Raw genomic sequence first — 23087 nt, 5'->3', positions numbered from 1 at the left:
GGGCGGCGGGCGCAGCGGGCATGACCTTCACATGCCAAGCGGCGGTGGAGGACGGAATCCAAAAACGACTCGCTCGAGCAGTGAGGGTCAGAATCAGAGCCACACCACCGCAGCAGCGCGTTGGAAGACTGAAAACAAATGGAGATGGTAGGATGCACGACGCGCTTTTGCATGTTACATACATACACAGGGTAGGGTAATGATATGTAATATGCTAGCGATCCCGATTACAGCAGTGGTCCTTTTCATGCGGAGCCGCTCATGCGCAGCAGAGCACCTTGCGTAGCTTTTCGAGAGCGCCCTCCTTGGGCGGCTCTGGGTGAGCCTGCCTCACCGGCGCGGCCGCAGCCGCCGGCGGAGCGAGGTCGGCTCTGCTGCTCTGAAATTGCGCCGCCGTGCTACGGCGGTCCACGTTTGGTTCGAGAGCACCCTGTGCACGACGCGCTGGTGGCAGCTGTTGCTGCGAGCGCTGCTGAGGTTGTCGGACGGCCCCTGGCTTGCTAGGGAGTGGCTTCTCGCGGTCGAGTTGGGGTGTGTTCGACGCGCGTAGCGCGACGCGGTTGATATCCGCATTTGACGCGCCTCCATGCTCACGTGCAGAGGGTCTGCTCGGTACATCCCATCCCTTTCCGTTGTTCAACTTCATCCAATCGTACTCTCCATCCTCCACTTCGCCGTTGTTCTGGAGCGCCTTTGTGAACAGGTCGCGTAGGTAGTCGTAGTCAGGTGTGTCCTCAAAGCCCAGGTTGCGGACGTACGACAAGTACTTGTTGAACTCCTCGGGAAAGCCTTCGCACAGGTCCTTTATAGCTGTGGTCTGCTTCTTCTCGCCGATCTTCTCATACTTTTGCTTGTTTGTAGCTGCCTTCAAGCCCTGCCATGGGAGTCCGCCTCGAAGGAAGTACATGAAGACGTGACCGAGTGCTTCAAGGTCGTCTCGTCTTGACTGCTCGCGGCCGAGGTGGGTGTTGATGCTCATGTATCGAGCGGTTCCGGAGAGCGACTTCCTCTCACGATATGGGATATGCTGCTTCGTCTTCGGGTCGCGATATTGTTTTGCCATGCCAAAGTCGACGACGTGGATCACATTCTGTGCTTTCGTGTTCGGTCTGCCGATGAGGAAGTTGTCGGGCTTGATGTCGCGGTAGATGAGGTTCTTCTCGTGGATGGTCTGTACGCGTGAGAGCATCTGTTTGGCCACCATGACGACGGTCTTGACGGTGAAGCGGCGGCCGCAGTGGTCGAAGAGGTCTTCTAGGGAAGGTCCGAGTAGGTCGATGACGAGAATGTTGTGTAGGCCTTCTTGACCGAAGTAGTAGACATTGGGGATGCCAGCTACAATCATCTCCGTTAGCAAGACTGAGCAAATTCACATGAAGTTTGGAAGGTACTCACGGCAGCCAACCAGGATCTTGTAGGTGCGGTATTCATCGCGCAGTTGTGGTGCATCGGACTTCCTTGGTTCGAATTTTATTGCGACTTGGGTGTTGTTGAGCAGATTGGTGCCCTCGAAGATCACGCCAAAGGAACCCTCTCTGTGTGAGTGTAAGCTGATGTTTCCAGCCGCGTGTGAGAGTGAGGGTGACTGACCCTATCTTCTTGCCAACACGGTAGTGGACTCCGACGACATTGCTACTGGAGACCGAAGTCGATGCCATGGTAGTCGATGTCGTGGTGGGGATGGGTGCATGCGAAGTGTAGTGCGTGTGTGCGTGTGTGTGAGGTCAAGGTTGGGTGCAGCGTGCGACGACCACCGAGGGCGGTGTCGAGGCTGAGGACAATTGTCGCTCGAGACGGGGGGGCGTCGAATTGTAGTCCGGCAGACGATTCGGTGCGGTGGAAAGGTCAATCGCGGTAGAGAGCGTGTGGTGTGGTGGTGGACTGGGTTGTTTGGTCTGTAACCTCCGCCAGGGAAGTCGAGGTCGACGTCGAGAAGGTAGGAAGGGATCAATCGAGAAGCTCAGGCCGCCGCGGCCAAACCCGAGCTAGCCGAATCAAGCTTCACGGTTCGCACCATCCATGTCGCTCCCGGGCACAAGATGCTGCTGAGCCCCCCAAACAACAACTTCATCATCACGCTGTTTCTCTTCCATGTGATCTTGGGGACCCCATCGTTGTGTGTCGTGAGCCTCAATCGCATCCGCTCCGTCGTCCTCTGCTTTCATCCTTCACGATTCTATCGCATGGCTCCTTCTCCCATCTGCGAGGTCCATGCACTCCTGCATTAATCTCCAGACTGACTAGGCAAGTTCGCTTGAAGGATGCAGGTCACGACGCAGTCCCACCGCCTCTGCACGCGCAACTCCGTCCGGTATCGACCCACTTCACGCCTCGTATGGCCGATAGCGTTTCCTTTTCGCTGACTCTGACTCTCCCGCATACCGCATCACCGTTATGCGTAGCTTTGACAGATGTCAGATGCGTCAACGTCGAACATGTTTCTTACTGACCATGGAGAACACTCGGCAAAGGAAAAGCAGACTTCGCATCCAATTGGGCCTTGATCGTATCGCTGAGACACAGTGACGCAGCGGTCGTGACTGCACTTACCCGGCATTGGCACGAGCGCTGACGGTATAGATTGCGGAAAGTACGCTGCACTTGGAGATATTCAACAGAAGGAAGGCACTTTCCTCACCCCTCACCAAGCCGTTCATTCCCGACTGAGACGGCCATGGTACGTGTCCGCGTGCACATTCAGGCAATGCCGTAGGACACGGAACATTGGTCATTGTGAAAAGGGCTACATGGTCTACTCCATCTCGCGAAGCCTTTCTCGATCAATATGCTTCGACTCGATACCTGCCCAGCCGGCCGCACAGAATTGGTGCAGAATCGACACCCCATCTTCTTGCATATACGTGGAGTGTAGTACGCCAGAAAACGCCGGTGATCAAAACCACCACGGCCAAACGATGTCAGCTCTCGAGCGCAAGCACACTGTCGATGCGAACCAATCGCTGCTTAGGAGCCTGTGCCAGCAACCAACACAGGAAAGGCACTCTGCGATTCGTCACGAACACGCGGATTGCCTCATCGCCGCACTTTAAGTACAAGGACCTGAAGTTCAAGTCATTGACCAACGTCTTGGTTAGTATGTTCAACAAGGGCTATCGTCTGGCGCTCCGAGAACTTCTTCAGTACAACAAGAACTTCCATCGCGTCGTGGAGTTGCTTCCAGAGTCTCATGGCAGGAGCATCAAACTGGCCAATCGATGGCATGGACGTGTTATCACTACCGAGACGGCCCAGCACGGGTAGTCGATATATTCGTGTGTCAGATGCCGACGCATACAGGGTATTAATACAGATGTGAATCGTGTGTTTCGAAGGCTTTCTCTGTCGTGAGAGGTATCATATGGCTTTTGTTATAGACTCTTCCCACAGCCAAGGATACCGACCAACTCCCCAAGCGCCGTAACGTCCTTGCATTCCCACGCGAACCAACAATACACTCACTCCTTCACGATGACGCCCCACTCATGCTGCTCCTTGCCATACATAATGTTCACCAACCAACTCTTGATCAGCTTAGCATACTTCCCGCTCTCACCCTCTGCAGTCGGCACATCCAGATCCTTCCCTCTGTGATGAATGAGACCAATCGGCGCAATGAAGAACGCAGTTCCCGCGGCGAAGGCCTCAATCAACCTTCCCTCAGCTTGCGCCTCGATAAGATCATGCATCGTGAATCTCTTCTCCACCACTTCCACAGCCTCCACATCCCCGATATCCATGCTCAAGCGATCCTTCGCAAGATCAAGAACAGAAGCTCGTGTAACGCCCTCGAGAATGATGCGTTCCTCCAATGGTGCAGTGACAAGCTCCGTGCTCCCCTCCTTCGTCTTCCACACCACGAAGAAGTTCGATGCGCCGGCTTCGGTCACGTAGCACTCTTGTCCGAACAGCCAAAGCACCTGATCGAAACCTCTTGACCGTGCCTCGCCTTGCGCCACGAGAGAAGGTCCGTAATTTGCACCGAGCTTCGCATATCCGAAACCTCCCGGCCACGCACGAATGGTATCCTCGTTGCTCGCCAGCAACTTGAGGCCCTGCTTCGCTGGCGCGGCGTGTCCGTTGCCATTGGCACTGCCATTGAGCGCAGGCGGGATCGACTTGGACATATCCGGGAAACATGCAATGATCACATAAAGCAGCGCCTCCCTCGGTCTCTGCACGCCCAACGCCTCGTCCGTCGCAATGAACGTCGGGCGGATGTATAGAAAGTGTCCCGCCCTCTCCTTAGGCAACCACTTATCCCCGTCCGTCGCGCAGAGTGTGATGATCATCTTCTCCAACTCTTTCGGATCAAAGTCAGGCAGAGCGATTCGCCGGGCGGAGTTGAGCATTCTGTTGCAGTTCCTCGCTACCCTGAACAGACGCAGCTTGCCATCGTGGCCGCGGTAGAGTTTCAGGCCTTCGAAGCATTCGGTGGCATAGTGTAGGACGCTGGCGGAGGGCATGATGGCGAGAGGGCCGTAGGGCTTGAGTTCTGGGGCATCCCAGCCGTTCTCGATCGTCCAGCGGGCGGACACCATGTGGTCGGTGCATGTCTTCTGGGCTTTGGTCTCGTCGCTGTCGGGTGCGGGTACGGTGCGAGGGTTCTTGGTGTATGTGTAGGTCATCTTCGACGTGTCGAGGGCGGCGTGCTCGGTGGTGAAGGCATGTTTGATGCCGGCTTCTGTGAGTTTGGAGGCGGAGGCGGTGATGGGTGTGTTGGTGCCAGAGGCCTCTGGTGTAATTGCTGCAGGAGCCTACAAACAGCAGGGTGTTAGCCGTACCCTAAAGCGCGTCGTGCATTGCACGGCTCGCAGGGTCTAGATCTGCTCGACGTCTGCTGGCCTTTAGTAACGTACCATGGTTTGAGGCGGCGTAGTGATTCGAGGATGTTCTCCTGTAGTGGACGTCCCGCTCTTACTTTGAGATGAGACAGCAGGTGCCTGCCAATGCTTTGTTGCCGTAAAGTCAAGGATGCCTCACCAAACAACAATCGCTTACGAAGACTGTAGCAGGAGAAGAAGTGAGGAGCTGAGGAGCAGAGGCAAAGCCAATGGCAAAAGTCAAGAGAAATGGATGCAATGAACCTACCGGGAGTCATTCCATGAGGGGCTGGCTGGGTAATGAGTCTTATCATACTCTCCCAAGGGAGCGATGACGGCGAACCTCGCGCATTCAATTGTCTTGGGCCCGAAGGTGCGCCGAATCCTTCATCGTCAGCTGCACATTTTCTTCTGCTAGGTTCGGAATGGAAGGACGCAGTAGTGGGCGTGTCGACCTTGCAGAGCGCGTGCGTGTGCAGCATGCAGGAACGACTTTTTCTCTGGGGCGTTGCTTGAGCCGAGATGTCAGGGCAAATGATAAGGAGCGGACCAGTGGTGACTATACATTTAATAAGACAGCGCAAGTTGGGACGATGAGCTACTGTGCCGAGGCCAAGCTGATGTGCCACATAGTGCTCGGATTGCTGCCATTTAATCGCTCTCCATACCTTGGACTTACCAATCCATATGCCGCTGTAAGCCGTCAAGATGGGAATGCTTCATACTATGCCGAATGGTCCACTTATTCGAATATCAAAGAACAGGTAGTCTTGCTGTTCGCAGTTCTCCGAATGCCCATGATACTCAGAACCTACTTTTGACCCTCCGAAGTTGTCCGCAAAGGGGGCCTTCCGCAGAACAAAAACCACTATAAAAGAGAAGAAGCACTCATCACAAAAAGACGGAAGGCGGTCAGACTGGATTCCAAAAGAGGTCATCAGGTCCTCGCGATCATGAGGGGAAAGGACTGGTTCCATGGAAGTGAACAAGCAGCTGTGCAAGACATACTGCACGTGGGCTAAGAAAGATTACACAATGACACACAAGTGTCACCATGAATGTTCAGTAACGGTCTGCCGATGCAGATACTGCTGACCACAGTCTAGTCTGCTACCTTTGGAGCTTGCTTCTCAAGGGCCGCTGCGGAGAAGAGCTCTGCCGCCGTCGTCTTGAACTTCCTCGCGCTGACCTTGCGTTCAAACAAAGCATCCATTTCACCATACGTCCTGCCCTTCGGTTCAGGGAGGCGAAAGTAGCTCCATATCAGGCATAAGAAGCACATACCTGCCCAAAAGAACCCTGCTTTTCCTTTCCAATCCCACGCCGAAGGGTTCAGCATGCGAGGCGTGATGACTCCGTTGATGATGCCGACCACGTTGTACAAGTTGCGGCCAAGGACGACAGTCTTTGTTCTTAAGCGGTTCGAAGGTATCTCCGTAACGATGGAGAACGTGATCGTGCCGACTGTGATGTTGTAGCAAAGTGCCCAGACAAGCAGCAGAGAGCCGATTGCGAAGTTTGGACCTTTGGCTGTTGCCGGAGCCAGGGCGACAAATCCGATGATGAGAAGGACGAGGCACATTGCTGTGAGTCCTGCGAGGTGCAAGGTGCGGCGGCCAAAGCGATGGATCGCGAACCAAGCAATGATGACGCCGACCATGGCTATGGCATATAGTGCCATCGAGAAGTCAAATGACACATGTGTGCTGAGTCCTGCTTGCCTGAAGAAGTACGCTGAGAAGCCCATGAGTGAGGCACCACAGAGTGGCTGTATGGCCCACGCCACGCAGACAATCTCGGTCCTGCGAAGGTCTGTGCCCTTGAAGCAGTCCCAGTAGGATGTGCCGATAGAGACTTCCTTCTCGAGCTCGTCTGTGTGTCGCATCATTGCCACAGTCTGGTCGAGATCGGTCTCTGAAGCGGCAGACGTCAGTCGTCGGAGGACTTTCTTGGCGTCATCGTATCGAGATCTTCGTGCTAGCCACCATGGTGAGTCTGGGGCGAAGGCAGTGCCAATAAGTAGAACTGGAGGCCACATCCATTGGAGTGCATACGGTATACGATAAGCCCATTGATCTGAACGTTGGAGAAATCCTCGTAGTACACCCACTGCGACCAGCTGCCCAACGGCCCAACGGCCCACATCAAGTTGACATATGTCGTGAGGTATCCTCTGAGCACCACCGGACAGACCTCAGCAGCGTACGTAGTGGTCAGTGTCTGGAACACTCCCCAAGGTATACCCATCAATATCTCCCCAGCGACTAGGGTGCCAATATTCTGAGCAAAGGAGAGAATGAAGATGAACGCTATCATCGACATAAGAGTCCCTATGATTGTAATCCTGTACCCATAACGCTCTGCGATGATTCCGTGGATGGTCAGTCCGAGGATCTCGCCAACGCGAGCGCCGTTCGAGAGAGCACTTTGCCAAGGTGCTGTGACCTCGTAAGATCCGTCTGGCTGTAGCTCACCAAACTTCCTGGTGAAAGGAGGAAAGGCGAAGAAGGATGCTATGAGGATGAGTTGGAAGCCTTCCATGGCCACGGCGGAAGACAGGAACATTGACCATGCTATCGCCTTTGGGTAGAGCTTGATGGCTTGTCGCAATGACATGGCATGCTCCTTGTCCGTAGCATCTTTGGCATCGAGGGCTATGTCGGCGACTTTCGTGCTGCTTGTCGCAGGATGGCCTTTCTCATTGACCTCATCGTGAGTGGCTGGCTGCTTCTCGTGCTGTTGTTCTAGGAAGTTCATGCTATCGAGTCAATCACGTAGCTGACTTCGCGACCGAGTGGTAATTGAGACAGGCGATATTATCTTGCCATGCTGACAGTGCTTGTAGCACGTCTTCACCACATGGCGGCAGAGCTCTGCGCGTGACGGACTCCGCAGTCACGCAACAATGCAACGTCGATCAGTTCTTGGAAGGACAACGACGGTCCATTGGTCCAACTCCAGACACTGACAAGCTAGCTGTTGCTGAGCAGTTTCGAGGTATGCTTGATGATTTCCTGACGCATCGACGTTGATGTTGGGATGAGGAAGATAAGGAGAATGGGAGATGAAGAACGACTGCCCATCGTGGGACAAGCCATTTCCCACGCATCTTCCACGCGACAGCCGAGGCCGGAGTCAAACACGTCATTCCCGGTCGACTTCATGCATTATCAGATTGTATCGATAAACATAGACATTCTTTCATTTCTGTTTTGGAGTGTGTGATGGGCGATGTCTGTGGGTACTGCGACCGGGCTCGCAATCACGAATCCGTTGGTGAAGTATAGAGCCCTCGTTGCCACAAAGGCCATCAGTCCTGATCCTGTAAGTCTTGCATTGTCCAGCATTGCACCCAAAATGTGTATTGACCTTGTTAGTAGTCTCAACATCGCCTGGCACTTCACTTGGCAAAGCTGTACGAACGATTGAAGGACTACGAGCCAGAACTGGAATACAGCCATCGCCTTGACAAGATCTCAAGAGCCATCAATCGACAGCAGCCCAGTCGAAAGAATGCCGACGATACATCAGCAGCACCTCCACGACAGAGTGCGTGGCGAAGATGGCTGTCCGCGCGTGAGAGGCAAGATACACTTGCTCTTACCAGGAAGCTGACCTCCCACGAATCTGCCCTCCAGATGAACTCACCCAAAGGCTTGATGCTCCACGGCGAAGTGGGTACTGGCAAGAGCATGCTCATCGATTTGTTTGCGGACTGCCTCCCTAATCGAAAGAAGCGGAGAAGTCACTTCAACACTTTCATGCTGGAGACGTTCGCGAAGCTGGAAGCATTACGTGCAGAACGATCGGCGGCTGGTACTTCGCGACTACCTTCGCACCTCGCTTTTGCAGAGGATGATTACTCCTTATTGTGGTTGGCGAAAGACATGATTCAGACATCTCCAATCCTCTTCCTTGATGAGTTCCAGATGCCAGACAGAGTAGCGAGCAAGATCTTAACGAATCTAATGACTGGCTTCTTTCAGCTTGGTGGAGTATTGATCGCAACAAGTAATCGGATGCCCGAAGAGTTGGCAAAAGCAGCAGGTCTGGGAACGTTTGAGGCGCCTCCGCAAAGGAGTTTTGGCTGGCAAATGGGACTGGGCGGACGACGTAGTCAAGGTGGTGGTATGTATGGAGGATACAATGAGTTTGTGGCATTCTTGGACGTGCTGAAAGCAAGGTGCGAGGTCTGGGAAACGGAAGGCGGCAAAGACTGGCGAAGAGTGGAGAGCAGCAGTGTCGCGCCCGTGAAGGAAATCGATGAGCAGAGCCTGGCTGACAGCGCGGTTGTGCTCGAGGAGCTAGACATCGAGGTCGAAATCGACGAACAAGAACAGGCGCCGCAGCAGACTGCCACTGTGCCGAAGCATTACAATGTCCCAGGCAACCCACATGACGGAAGGAACCCACTAGACGTTGCACTGATCGCAGCAACCAACGGCGAAAGTGTCGATGAGATTACGTGGACTCCAGCGACGATCAAGGTATATGGGAGAAAGGTCAGTGTGCCGCGAGCATATCAGGGAGTCTGTATGTGGACGTTCGATGAGCTTTGCAAAGCAAACTTCGGGCCTGCCGATTACATTACGTTGGCATCGACGTTTCACACCATGATCTTGACAGAAGTACCGGTCCTCAACTGGCTTATGAAGAACGAAGCGAGACGACTCATCACAGTTTTGGACGCACTCTACGAATGCCGCTGCAAGCTCTTTGTCAGTGCAGCAGCAGGCCCGGACGACATCTTCTTCCCAGAAGAACAAAAGAAGAAAAGCGAGGGTGAAGAAAGCGACAGTGTATATTCCGAAACATTATCTGAAGTCTACCAAGATGCGACTGCTCCCTTCCGACCGAACATCTTGACACAAAATCCAAATTACGCCGAACCCGAACTTGAACCAGATTACACTCATGCCCGCCTGTCGGGGCTCCTCCGCGCAGATTCTCTTGAAGATGGTACACCAAACGGCATGGCCAAAGTTGTAGATCGTGGAGCAAAAGGTGGATCGTCCAGCAACCCTTTTGGTCGCTCCTTTGGCAAGACAGACCAAGAATTCGAACGCAAGCCAGTGGATCCTGATGAAGTTCGCTACACGCAACGTCCGGACTTCCAGAAGACCTCGGCCTTCACTGGTGAAGATGAGCGCTTCGCATACAAACGTGCCCAAAGCCGGCTATGGGAGATGTGTAGCCAGCGCTGGTGGGCTCGTGACGAAGCCGACTGGCATAGACCTCTGCCGAAGGAGATCAGGCGCTGGGAGAGCTTTGGTGAAGAAGTCGTTGCACCCCATTATGCCGTTGCAGGCTCTGCTGCTGATACTGAGATTCGCATGACTGGTGAGGTTGAGGATAAGAGCCGAGATGAGAGGAGCTTCAAGCAGTATACTTTGTCGCCGGAGATGAGAGACGGGCAGACTCCAGAGGCCAGGGTACCGCCGAAATCTCAGCCGGAAAGAGAGCCGCCGAAGAAGATAGGATGGACGCATTTCTGGGGTACCATCAAATGGCCTGGTGGTAGTGGTGGTCTTGCTGGTGCTTGGGGCCAGGGTCCTGATGGGTTAAAGGATCGTGGTAGCGAGAAGCGCTGATGTAACTCGAGTCGTGGCGGTCGACCGACAAACCGATGGTACACACTTCTTGCGCTCAGCCCTTCATATCGCTCCGAAGCGGACGCTTACCACTAAACAGCAGCATCGCCTCCTGTCTCAACTGCTTCGAAGCCAAACAAAGCGGCGGCGCCACCACTCTCTTCACCAGCACAGGCGAGCCGCTCCTGCTGTCTCGCTCTCGCTTCGTCGCCTGCAACACCCCCAAACCCCCCAAATGAAACCCATACACCGCATTCCGCAACTCCGGCGGCAGTTCTAGAAAGCGCTCAAACTTTGCCCTATTGTCCATCTTTTCCAGCAAGCGGACCAGCCGCGTATGCTGACTCGGTGGCTCCCTTGCGAATCCGCGCTGCTGCAGAAAGCGCTGCAGCTCCTCGATCGTGCAGTCCTCGTAAGACATCAGGCCGCGCTCGGCGCGGTTGAGGAGGACTGTGCAGCGTTTGTGGGTGGCGGCGGTTTTGAAGGGGACTCTCTTCATGAGGAGAAGGTTCTTGATATCTGAGAGGCGGATGTCGCAGCAGTCGGTGAGGTGGTAGTATGGTAGGGTCGATTGCTGTGGGACGGCCTGCATCGGGAAGGTGAGGTGGTTGAAGTTGAAGGATGCCATGTTTGTTATGGGCAGGTATGGTGGTTGTGCAGATTTGAGGTGAATGAATAAAGATTGCCTGCAATCTTGATGTTGTGGTTGCTGTGTCTGGAGGAAGAAGAGATGAAAGGCGAAAAGAAGATACTTATGGTTCGGGCGACAATAGCTACTACGACAATATAAAGCGACTGGGGGACAAATTTGGTGTCCAGAGGTTCTATTGTGCTGTACTATTGTGGAATTAGCAAGCTTTGGCGCTAGACTGGCGATAAGTCTTGGCATGCAGCCAATTTTCACAGATCAAGGGAGACAACATGTGGCACCTCTCCAACACACCATGCTTCACACATACGGCTCCGACCTCTCTATTCACTCGAAATGTGCTGTCCCCACAGATGCAGACGTCACTTTGGTCCACAATCTCCCGCAGACCGCTTTCACAGATCGAAGCTGATGCTCTGAAATGCGATCCGGTTCATCATGACGAGGGCGTGTGACGGCGCCTTTGTCTACATCATGATGGGTAAGCTCCCACTCGCGGTGTCGATCAAACTCGCTAATGTTCTGCGGGTGCATGTCTTCTCCATAAAGCACGACGGCATCTTCGGGACTGATGTGGAGCTGTAGCTGCAGGCCCGGCATAAACCTCCCAACTGGCTCGCCCTGTAGAATTGGATAGCCTGGAGTCACCGAGTATGTCCTTGCGATCTTGTAAGCACTCGACATGATAGTGTACCCAATGATCTCGAATATCTCGTCCTCTCGATGTCGCAGAACGAGCAGCAAATCGTGCTTGAACAGACCCCTGGCTAAATTCAATCGTATAACAACCCGCAAGCGCGAGAGCACATCCACAATTATAGTCTTCTGGAAGAGCCCGCGGATGAGTGTCCGCGTTTCTGACGCCGGCGATGACGATTTAAAGCCGCATGTGCCCGCCAAGCCCGTGCGAATTTGAGCTATATATTTGACTAAAACTTTGCCTTACTCATCAACTGGCTCATTCCGCGTTAAGCGCATCGCTTCGTGGGTGAGGGGTTGACGCACAATATTCTAGCACGCCGGTTGCTACGATGCTTCCCTCTGTCTGGAAGCCCTCTGCTACTACGCTTATTATTAGCATGGTTCATTGTGGGGTTCTTTTTTTTGCCCATTTTCCGCACATCACATCCGATACCTGATGCACACACAATGTGCCTGAATCTTTTGCCTTCCAAGCTATCGTATTTGAAGACATGGGGATCAAGCGCGTTTTAGCACAACGGTGTTTAGGTTGAAAGTCATGTCGCGGTATTACTTCGCTGTCACTTGTCCACCCCTTGACATGCAAGACCAACGAAGCTTTTTGAATGCAAGCATCTCCACCCTCCCAGGCAGAAGAACAGTTCTTGGGTGTGCTAGAATCTACATGATCGTGGCTTGCCCTGCGTATCCCTGAGCCTGCGACTTCGTGCCCCTGACGCCGATGCCTCCACAAGATCATACAAGGAGGACAGTAAGACGCTACCTGTCCGCAGTCTTCTCGACATATTCTCTTCTCGCCTGTTTGCCCACCAGTGTGTTACATCTGCAGCCAGAATTGGCTACACCATCTCGGCCTGGCACTTCTTTCTCTCCCTAGAATAACCAGTGAGCATCTCGATGAGCTGAAAGGTCATGGCATCTAGCTTCTCGTCCGACAGGTCTTTCAGAGCAGCGCCCGACGTAAGGCCGTTGATCTCGAGGTCCTCGTACCGAGCCTCTCTTGCGGCTTCATACTTTGCGCCAGCCGCTTTGGGCTTTTTGGCCACCACTTGATATTCACTGCTCTCACCCAAGCTACTCCCTGCGGATCTCTTCTTGCCGTCACACTTCGGTAACACGTCGCGCTCATCTTCCTACTCAGAAGATGATTGTCAGTCGAGTCTCCGTATATATCGTAGTGGCCTAGCAGGCTCGTGCAGCACGAGGCTTGACGCGGTCGGCGGCCCTGTCAAGAACTTACCTCCTTCGTGGCCTCATTGTCTGCCTCAAGATCTTCTCGCAATCTCTCTTCGATCCCGGCCTCACAAGCCTTCCGGAACTTCTCGAGGCTCGGTGTCTCTGCGCGCCCATCCCAGACAAGCAGAACGCTGATGTCCTTGTGGTCTTGTTCGAACAGACGGATCAGCTCTTTCCCGTTTTGTCCCAGCTCCTCGATACTCGCTCCCGACCACTCGATTTTTGATGGAAGTCCTCTAATGCGCCCAGTAAGGAACTGCTGTTTGAAGGTCACCTCGAAGGTTACACTTCTGTTTCTGTTGCTCCGTGGTTTGCGCGATCCTGGATGAAACTCAAACGCCGTGCTCAGCCCAGCCCTCCAGCTTGGGGTTCAAGTCAGTCCAGTCGTTGACTCGCACCCGTCCTAGATGTTGAGTTAGCGAGGACTCGAGTCTTCCGTGTTGTCCGCTTACCAAAGTCGATGGCGATGTCGGTGCATCTGTTCAGAGGGATGTCTGCTGAGCGGAACTTGTTCCCGAAGTCCACCGTGACCGTGAGGATGGGGATGCGACCACCTTGCAAGATCACTTTGAAGCGCAGGTACACGTTTTTGGAGCCAGTGACACTGCCGTATATCGAGTCTCCGAGCATGATCATACCAATGCAGGAAGGCACGACCACAATGGTGCCGCCTGTGTATGGCGCCATGATGCGACGAACATGCGCTGTGTAGTGTGTGATGGTGAAGTGCGAAAACGATGATGTTGAAATTTGATAGAAGCTGTGTGCGAGGGGCACTTTCGAGCTTCGCCGCAGATTTGCATGTGATTGCGCGATCCTTGCCTTCAAACGACTCAACCGTCAGCCTAACCCAAAGCGGCACCTCGATGAAGTAAATAACGATATGGTCCCAGTGTCTTCGCTACATGCCTCCCCCAGACAGAAGATCAGACGCACTCCCACACTCCTCATCCCTTAGATCGAGAGGCTGCTCCACCAGATGATACAAGGCATACAAACGATGGCGTGGGCCCTTGCACTCCGTCGCCCAGAAATTACTGAAGAGCTCTACAATATCGAAGGTCTTCCATCGTTAGTCGTGTCTGAGCAGCGTGTACAGAGGCCGGGCTGACTTCGTGTAGGCAGGATCCAAGACTGTCTGCATCGCAACACCTCCCGAGCAAAGGCACATTTCCTCGTATGTCTCCAAGACCCACCATGGCATAATTAAGCGTAGCGACCGAGCGCTAGCCACACCGGAGTACGAGCTTGCGAGTACGTAGGTGAGGCGTCAGCGAGGGAGTGAAGCTCTATACCAGCCCTCAACTAGCCTTGGCGCCCGCTCTGATTGGTCAACTTTCAAGTTCTAGGGTCACGTGACCTACCGCACTGTGCCTGTTGGCGAACTCGCAAACATATACTCGTCGCTAACGCCTATGTCGTCGTATAATAAGCACTGTACGTCGGGTAGCGGTAGCGTGGATCGCACGCTACTTTGCAGTCTAGAAGGGTTGGTAGAGAGCTCCACTCCGCTACGCTTACCTTTGGAGGTTCACAACCGCCAACAGCACATTTTATCCAGACCGCATAGTATAGAGCGCTTGCCTTTGCCAGCAATCACCTCTTGTATCACCAGGTACGCTTCCAGTATCCTCGCCGCGAGAACGTGACATACCTCTTCAGCAAATCAACCATCTGCGTTGTGCTGCAAGATGCGCCAGCCAGGAAATCAGGCGCCCAGCTGTTCGGAGGATCATGAACCCAGACGGTCAAGTGATGCTTAAGCGAGCGGATGCTTTCAGGCATCCAGTCTAGCTGTAGAAGCCTTTCACTGGAATCCACATGCGGTCCAATACGTATGAGCACTTCTTTGGCGTCATTAAAGATCGACCACATCTTTGCGGTTTGGGCACTCTTTCCCGAGACATCACCCTGATTGATGCAGATTGAGTCGATCCACAAGTAGCACTTCGGATAGTGAAGCTGGACATGCCACAAAGTGTAATGACAGTTCTTGCGCACTGCAAAGAGCTTGCCATTGATGCGTACCTGACTCAGTGGCTCCTCTGGCGAGCCCCAGGTATATGATACCGCACGGTACGGAGGCGCATCTTGGGCTGGCCAGACGGTCATGCTCAAGTGCAGGCCTTGATTATCGTACTGAATAATCTGCACCAGTCGCACGTGGATGGTGTTTTGAGGCAGAGGACCATGTTCGAAAGCGACTCCGGACATATTGGCCAATCTCGGGGCATTTGCATTCCACTCATCCAGTGAGTTCTGTACGCACGCACTTCTGGATTTAATCGTAACCTGCGGCACCCGGAAGGTCCCATTTACTTCTTTGGCACTCGTATCGTATGCAACGCAGGGTGTTGTGGGTTTGTTAGTGCGCTGTCGAAGCCTCGAAACACAACAGCTGTCCTTCGGCCTGCAATGGGTCAGAACAAGATATCAATTAGCTTGCGATCTAAGCTGAACTCCATGCAGGTTAGTAAAGATGCTGACATTGCGGACTTATTATGTTGTGCAACATGCTCGCTGAACGTCACATGAAGGATACCGGCCGAGCTGATTAGTGAGATTGACTTAGACAAGACATGTAAACAGCAGTAGTCCTGCGCGCTGTCAGGGTACCGTACATAAAATCATCGAAGGTCTCGTGTAGTATAAGATGGCTTTTGGTGGCTGGTATGTGTGAGCAGACCATGGTTCGCGATCGCTGCATCACAACGGCTTGGCAACAGCACCTTTCACCACAACAAACAAAACGATGATGCCGACGATCTAGACAACAACATTTTTGGTCTACTTTTGCGATACGGGAAAGCAAAATCGGGATTGGTCTCGCCAGCAACATGATCAACCACCAAGCCTCTGCAACATCCGGCGCTCCACGATTTCTTTCAGGGTACGCAACGAGCCACCAAAGCACGAGAGTGCTGTCATACATTCTCAGGATAATGGCAAAAATGATACGAACCCTTTGCGATGCCATCAATGGAAGTGGCAGATCAGAGAGGGGAAGTCTCGATGGTTGGTGGATAGAGTGCTGGAGCCTCTGGACACTGGGCGTAGCGTGTCTGGGTCGAGGCCGAGGACCATCGACAAGACATCTCAAGCTTCGAGTACCTTGCCGCCGTCTCCGATGTATGCTCTTGAGGGCATGTTTTCTGATCTTGTGGGATCTGCAGCCCAGGAAGGGACGCACAACGCAGCTCTGCCAGGATCGCTTCGACTCGGCAGGCAATCGGCAAGCGGCAATGCTCTGCGATGCTCCATCAGCAGCTCATGCCGATATAAGGCCCCTTCGTCACAGAGAGGCCACCAAAGTCCTGGCAGTCGCTTCTGTAGATGAACCACATTGCCTTCCAGGACTCAATCGAGCGGCGGGCCAGGTTCACCAGCATGTCAGCAATAGGGCGGTAGTCGAAAACAGTGAGACAGACGAGGTCATGGGTAAACCGTCAGGAGCGCTGTCAGGGTACGGTACCAGCACGTGGCATCAGCACCACACTTGTTTCCGACCTGTGGCAATGCCAAAGCCAGCACACATCCGTCGCCGAAGCGCACACGACGTCCATGATATGGACGATGACTTCATTGCTCAGCCACTAACCAAGCTGTCTCATCGCCGGAGTGGACAGCGCCGTGGTATCAGGCATAGCAAACCCCCTCGCCGTTGCTTCTCATGGCCCGCAACGCAGCAGGAATCGCAACTGAATCAAGCCTCACTCGCCGTAGACACTGATCTCGAGATTCTTGGGCTGTACGGAATATAAGACGACGATCTGGCTGGAATGCATGCTGCACTGTCCGGCCTCGATGATGATTCCCAGGAGTAACGCAACTTGCCGCTCGTCGACTGGATCCTGGCTGCACCGCGCAGTGTCTCCCGATGAAGTCGGACCTGCACAGCAGTCTCGACAACAGGCGTTCCGAGCTCCATGTCCGCCATGCTTGCTACTGAATAAGTTGAAGACCCCGATGCGGGCGTGGCAGATCGGTCGCGAGTCTGGATCTCCCCAACCTGCGTTGCTGCTCGCGAGACTGGTTTGAGGACCTTTGGTCTGTGGCACTGTACGGCTAGTCGCACGATTGGTGGCATGTGTACAGACGCCGGGGATACAAGTGTGTTGCATGACCGCGCCGATGCTGCGTAAGACTGGAACTGCGGAAGTGTTGGCCCTGCTGCTGCGCTGTTGGACTGTAAGAGGCCGAATTTGGAAGTCGTGCTTGTTGAGCAATTCGATGGTGTTGAGGAGGATCGATAGTATCGAGTTGTGAAAGGCATCGATGTGGATCTGGGCGTGTATGCAATCACAGGCGCACCTGATGATGATCCTGGGCGTGGTAGCTGGTACATTCCGTGTTGTGCTGCGGCGCTTTTGTCGGATGCCGAAGTAGGTGGCAGCAGCGATCAGTATGCAAAGTATCGGAATGGCCACAACCAGACCAAAAATGTGCTGTTGGCGGTTGTGAACCTCCAAAGGTAAGCGTAGCGGAGTGGAGCTCTCTACCAACCCTTCTAGACTGCAAAGTAGCGTGCGATCCACGCTACCGCTACCCGACGTACAGTGCTTATTATACGACGACATAGGCGTTAGCGACGAGTATATGTTTGCGAGTTCGCCAACAGGCACAGTGCGGTAGGTCACGTGACCCTAGAACTTGAAAGTTGACCAATCAGAGCGGGCGCCAAGGCTAGTTGAGGGCTGGTATAGAGCTTCACTCCCTCGCTGACGCCTCACCTACGTACTCGCAAGCTCGTACTCCGGTGTGGCTAGCGCTCGGTCGCTACGCTTAATCAAGAGGCCGTTCGTCATTGTCTGTGGGAATCAACGGTCGTACTGTCAGCAAATACTGGTGGGAAATATGGATAGCACAGTTGATGCGATCGTTATGGCATTACAAAGTCCGGAGAAAACAAGCCTCGTCACGCCATGTGCGACTACCATTCTTAAAGACGCTGCCATGACAGGCCTGCTGAGGTCAGAGTACGGCACATGTGTTGGTAGTGCTAAGCCAGAAAGTCTCTAATTCGCGCTGGTGGCCTGAAGACGCTGGCACGCGTTAGGGCCCAAGTGTAGTTATTCTTACAGCGATAAGTAGGCGGAGCAGAGCCGTCTTGATAGCAAGCGCCGTGGGACGTATGGCCATTGTCTCATGTCCGGGAGTTGGTTGGTATGAGGTTGAAGCGAAGGATGAGGCAGTGTTACACGAGATCGCCGAGCGAGTGTACCTTCGGCTCCGCACGCTTCGCCCGCCATGCGTAAGCTCTCATCCCATCTTGGCCAGGAGCATCATGGCATATCGGCTGTGCATGATCGCTCGGTGCGTGTAATATCTTACGTGTGACGATTTCGTACAGGACGTGCTCGCACGCGCTGCTGTCGCGAACCCCGCCATGGAGTGCTACAGCTGAACCCGTCGGGACTCCCTCCTTCGAAAGAATGTCGTGAACATGGAGCTGACTGTGAAATTGAAGTTAGCCCGTGATGAGATGCCGGTGACAGCAGAAGATGATGGTTGATGCGTGAAGAGAGACGCGAAACAGTTGCACTGGAAACCCTTGCAAGTTGCGGCGGCGATGACTCGGCCGAGCTTCCGCCCGTCTTGAAACTCGAACTGCATCTTGAATTTATGTCGCGCTTCTTTGCACCGCGACACTCTCCCATACCAACACCGCAATCATGGCCGACGAAATGTTTGACGTCTTCGACGAGAAGGCGACCGCTAAATCGAAGGGCAAGAAGAGCAAGAAGCGATCACTCAATGGCGATGTCAAACGCGCAGAACAGCAGCAGAATGGCGATGCGAATATGACAGATGCACACGACTTTGCGCCTCCAGCCACGACAGCACCGGCAGCGCCAGCAGACGATGATGTCGCTTCAGAAGATGCCGACCGAGGACAGAAGCGACGACGCCGCGATGAAGAACCCGAGCCCGTAGTCACCGACTCATTTGACACCACACAATCGAGACAAGTTGCCGCAGCAGCAGGCCTGCAAGCGGAGAAAGAGGAGACCGCAGTAGTACTGCAGCATCAAGTGCGCCATCAAGTATCACTACCTCCCGACTGCGACTACGTCCCCATATCACAACACAAGCGCCCGTCGGAGCCTGCGCGGGTATGGCCTTTCCAACTCGATCCTTTCCAAGAGGTCTCAATAGCCTCGATAGAGCGCAACGAGAGCGTACTAGTGTCGGCGCACACTAGTGCAGGGAAGACGGTGGTGGCAGAATACGCGATCGCCCAGTGTCTCAAGAACAACCAGCGAGTCATCTACACAAGTCCTATCAAGGCGCTAAGCAACCAGAAATACCGCGAGTTTCAGGCTGACTTTGGCGATGTTGGCCTTATGACTGGAGATGTGACCATCAATCCCACGGCAACATGTTTGGTAAGTCACTGGAGGATAGCATCAGACATCGAGCAGTCGCTCAGACTGTATTGGTTGGCTCAAGGAACTCCCAGCACGATGCGATGGGCGGTTATGGCTAACACCCTTATTTTAGGTCATGACGACGGAGATTCTACGATCTATGTTGTACCGCGGTAGTGAGATCATGCGCGAAGTCGCCTGGGTGGTCTTTGACGAGGTCCATTACATGCGCGACAAGTCGCGTGGTGTGGTATGGGAAGAGACAATCATCCTACTCCCCGACAAGGTCCGCTACGTCTTCCTCTCCGCCACGATACCCAACGCTATGCAATTCGCCGAGTGGATCACAAAGACTCACAACCAGCCCTGTCACGTCGTCTACACCGATTTCCGACCTACACCTCTCCAGCACTACTTCTTCCCAGCAGGCGCAGACGGCATACATTTGGTCGTGGATGAGAAGGGTGTATTCCGAGAAGAGAACTTCAACAAAGCCATGGCTACCATCGCAGAAAAAGCGGGAGATGATGGCTCAGATCCAATGGCTAAGCGGAAAGGCAAAGGCAAAGACAAGAAGGTGAACAAGGGCGGCAAGAAGGATGGACCGACGGACATCTATAAGATCGTGAAGATGATCATGATGAAGAACTACAACCCAGTCATCGTTTTCTCCTTCTCAAAACGAGATTGTGAAAACTATGCTCTGCAAATGAGCCAGCTCGCGTTCAACGATGAGTCTGAGAAGGCGATGGTGTCGAAAGTCTTCAACAGTGCGATTGAGATGCTGTCGGACGAGGACAAAGAGCTGCCCCAGATACAACATCTTCTACCCCTCCTGCGACGAGGTATCGGCATTCATCACTCTGGTCTGCTCCCGATCCTGAAGGAGACGATCGAGATTCTTTTCCAGGAGGGGTTGATCAAGGTACTCTTCGCAACCGAGACCTTCTCAATTGGCCTCAACATGCCGGCAAAGACTGTTGTGTTCACGTCGGTGCGCAAGTTCGACGGCATTTCACTCCGTTGGGTCACGCCCAGTGAGTTCATTCAGATGTCTGGGCGAGCTGGTCGTAGAGGTCTCGACGAGCGTGGTATTGTTATCATGATGATCGACGAGAAGATGGAGCCCGGTGTGGCGAAGGAGATTGTACGCGGTGAGCAAGATAAGCTCAACAGTGCTTTCTATCTGGGCTACAACATGATTCTCAACCTCATGCGAGTCGAGGGTATCAGTCCAGAGTTCATGCTCGAGCGCTGTTTCTTCCAGTTCCAGAACGCGGCATCAGTTTCCGGCCTGGAGAAGCAGCTCATGGAGCTTGAGCAAAAGCGACTTGAGATGGCCATCGAGAACGAACCCGAGATCAAGGAGTACTACGACCTGCGAAAAAACCTCACAAACTACGCGAACGAGATGAAGGCCGTCATCACACATCCCCAATACCTCACCAAGTTCCTGCAACAAGGTCGACTTGTGAAAGTCAAGTACAAGGATCACGACTTCGGCTGGGGTGCCGTGGTCAACTTTGTGAGTGTCAAACCAGGAAAGGGCCAGAAGCAAGAGGATATTCCATCCTCAGCATCAGTCGTGGTCGATGTCCTCCTGAACGTCGCAGCAGACGTGACGCCACCACCGCCTGGATCCAAGCTCAGCGACGATCTACCGCCGGGAGTACGACCACCTGGACCTGGAGAGAAGGGCAAGATGGAGGTCGCTCCCATCATGAACGGCACAATCGACAGTGTTGGCCACCTCCGGGTGTTCCTGCCTAACGACTTGCGCACGCAGGAGCAACGCAACACTGTCCGCAAGGCGCTTGAAGAGATCGCGAGGCGCTTCCCTGACGGCATTGCCATCCTCGACCCGATTGAGAACATGGGCATTGAAGATGATGGGTTCAAGAAGCTTCTGCGCAAGATCGAAGTGCTTGAGCACAAGCTGCTGTCTTCACCACTGCACAAAGACGAGCGACTACCCGAGCTGTACGATCAGTACAACGCGAAGGTTGAGCTGTCAAACGAGATCAAGGCGCTTCGCAAGAAGATGTCTGATGCTCTGTCAGTTCTCCAACTTGACGAACTCAAGAACCGCAAGCGTGTGCTGCGACGACTCGGCTTTGTCAATGACGCCGATGTGGTTCAGCTCAAGGCTCGTGTCGCTTGCGAGATCTCGACTGGAGATGAGCTCGTGCTGTCAGAGCTTCTCTTCAACCGTTTCTTCAACGAGCTCACACCCGAGCAATGTGCCGCTGTCCTTTCATGCTTCATCTTCGAGGAGAAGAGTGAAGAGAAGGGCGCCCTCAAGGAAGAGCTCGCAAAACCCTTCCGAGAAATTCAGGCGCAAGCGCGACAGGTGGCAAAGGTCAGCATGGAGAGCAAGGTGGTGGTCAACGAGGAAGAATATCTACAGTCGTTCAAGCCGGAACTCATGGAAGTTGTGTATGCTTGGACGCATGGCGCGAGCTTCGCAGCGATCTGGTAAGTATGCCCTGCTCAGCTGACATCGAGTATCTACTAACAACCATCGCAGCAAAATGACAGATGTCTACGAAGGCTCGCTCATCCGCCTCTTCCGCCGACTTGAGGAGTTGCTACGGCAGGTCGCGCAAGCTTCGAAGGTCATGGGCTCCGATGAGCTCGAGCAGAAGTTCGAGGTCGCGCTCACGAAGGTGAGACGTGACATCGTCGCTGCGCAGTCCTTGTACTTGTAGATAACATAGATCGCGCTTTCATGATACCACATACCACCAGTGTGTCCTCGCGGCGTGGTCTTCAGGAGCTGGCTTGTAGTATAGCATAGCATGATGAATGAGACATAATTTGTGCTACGGCACATACCTCAGGGCCTTGAGCCAAAAGATCGCCCGTTGGATCACCCTCACGGCTGGCGACGAAAGAAGATGGCCGCATTACAAAGGCTCGGCGATGTCTATTGCGTCGCGACAGTGACTCAGCAGCGTCGCAAATCCCTGTGGAGGCGGAAGAGATATGGGATGCTCCAGCGACCCCTTCATGGTCAAAGGTGCTTGAAGCACTGCACTCCGGTCAACATCGATGTCGGCAGCGATCTCTTCTGTCATAAGGCATTGTCCAGCAATGATGGATTAAACTCTGCAGGTACGCCACCTCCCTCCTCCTCCCTTCCCCGACACATGATGTACACCCAAGTCCTCCAAGCGTTCTGGTCCGTGGTTGTCCTCTTCTCGAGAGTCAGCCCGCAGAGCGCGGACATTACTTAGCGCCAATCTTTCATGCTGTGGGAGAGGCAGTGTGCTTGATCCAAAGAGAGCGCTGATACATGGCCGTGCACTGATCCAACTTCAGTGAGATGCTGTTGAAAGGATGCTGATACTGTTGTAGGGATTCAGTGCAGTATCGTCCGAGGCACCTTCCAGGCTGCCTATTTCGTGTCCATTCTCATATCATCCCTCAGAGACAACAAGGTCAAGATCAGTCTTCGCAGCGAAAGTCACTCGAACGGTCTCCAAGATTGCTGGCGGCTGGAGCAAGGCCCCGAGATCATGTTACGGACTTCTCGGCGTCTGAAAATTTCAGCTTCCGGCTTCTTCATTCACATACCGTCACGCTAACCCTCATCCGGCACTAGCGCACGCTCGCCCACCAACCTATAAATCTCCACAAGCCGGACCAATAAACACAGCAAGTCAGAGTGGTCGAGTGGATCTCGATGCCATCAATTTCAATTGATTGTAGATGCGAAATC

General features: G+C 53.7%; 8 protein-coding genes across 8 annotated transcripts; 2 read left to right on the top strand and 6 right to left on the bottom strand.

Moving 5' to 3' along the window:
- Positions 1-259: 259 nt before the first annotated feature.
- On the bottom strand, positions 260-1658 carry CLAFUR5_13837 (Casein kinase I 1; the record flags this gene model as incomplete). The annotated part of the gene is made up of 3 exons (XM_047912985.1): positions 260-1335; positions 1396-1535; positions 1591-1658. The coding sequence occupies 3 exons, from the start codon at positions 1656-1658 to the stop codon at positions 260-262; spliced, it is 1284 nt and encodes a 427-aa protein (XP_047768507.1).
- Positions 1659-3455: 1797 nt separating this feature from the next.
- CLAFUR5_13836 (Branched-chain-amino-acid aminotransferase, mitochondrial) lies at positions 3456-4859 on the bottom strand (the record flags this gene model as incomplete). The annotated part of the gene is made up of 2 exons (XM_047912984.1): positions 3456-4754; positions 4857-4859. The coding sequence occupies 2 exons, from the start codon at positions 4857-4859 to the stop codon at positions 3456-3458; spliced, it is 1302 nt and encodes a 433-aa protein (XP_047768508.1).
- Positions 4860-5922: 1063 nt separating this feature from the next.
- On the bottom strand, positions 5923-7577 carry CLAFUR5_13835 (Maltose permease MAL31; the record flags this gene model as incomplete). Its single annotated transcript, XM_047912983.1, has 2 exons — positions 5923-6914; positions 6944-7577. 2 exons carry the CDS (start codon positions 7575-7577, stop codon positions 5923-5925), a joined length of 1626 nt encoding a protein of 541 aa, XP_047768509.1.
- A 474-nt stretch (positions 7578-8051) lies between these two features.
- CLAFUR5_13834 (AFG1-like ATPase) lies at positions 8052-10411 on the top strand (the record flags this gene model as incomplete). Its single annotated transcript, XM_047912982.1, has 2 exons — positions 8052-8144; positions 8201-10411. 2 exons carry the CDS (start codon positions 8052-8054, stop codon positions 10409-10411), a joined length of 2304 nt encoding a protein of 767 aa, XP_047768510.1.
- A 55-nt stretch (positions 10412-10466) lies between these two features.
- Positions 10467-11039, bottom strand: CLAFUR5_13833 (uncharacterized protein; the record flags this gene model as incomplete). The annotated part of the gene is made up of 1 exon (XM_047912981.1): positions 10467-11039. The coding sequence occupies one exon, from the start codon at positions 11037-11039 to the stop codon at positions 10467-10469; it is 573 nt and encodes a 190-aa protein (XP_047768504.1).
- A 1562-nt stretch (positions 11040-12601) lies between these two features.
- CLAFUR5_13832 (uncharacterized protein) lies at positions 12602-13685 on the bottom strand (the record flags this gene model as incomplete). The annotated part of the gene is made up of 4 exons (XM_047912980.1): positions 12602-12895; positions 13003-13272; positions 13337-13401; positions 13451-13685. 4 exons carry the CDS (start codon positions 13683-13685, stop codon positions 12602-12604), a joined length of 864 nt encoding a protein of 287 aa, XP_047768505.1.
- A 921-nt stretch (positions 13686-14606) lies between these two features.
- Positions 14607-15212, bottom strand: CLAFUR5_13831 (uncharacterized protein; the record flags this gene model as incomplete). The annotated part of the gene is made up of 1 exon (XM_047912979.1): positions 14607-15212. The coding sequence occupies one exon, from the start codon at positions 15210-15212 to the stop codon at positions 14607-14609; it is 606 nt and encodes a 201-aa protein (XP_047768506.1).
- A 3458-nt stretch (positions 15213-18670) lies between these two features.
- CLAFUR5_13830 (ATP-dependent RNA helicase mtr4) lies at positions 18671-22074 on the top strand (the record flags this gene model as incomplete). Its single annotated transcript, XM_047912978.1, has 3 exons — positions 18671-19384; positions 19500-21841; positions 21894-22074. The coding sequence occupies 3 exons, from the start codon at positions 18671-18673 to the stop codon at positions 22072-22074; spliced, it is 3237 nt and encodes a 1078-aa protein (XP_047768512.1).
- Positions 22075-23087: the final 1013 nt, after the last annotated feature.

The sequence above is a fragment of the Fulvia fulva genome, chromosome 12 (assembly GCF_020509005.1).
Source record: "Fulvia fulva chromosome 12, complete sequence".
In the NCBI taxonomy this organism is placed as follows: Eukaryota; Fungi; Ascomycota; class Dothideomycetes; order Mycosphaerellales; family Mycosphaerellaceae; genus Fulvia; species Fulvia fulva.
This window is presented reverse-complemented; position numbering and strand designations above follow the sequence as displayed.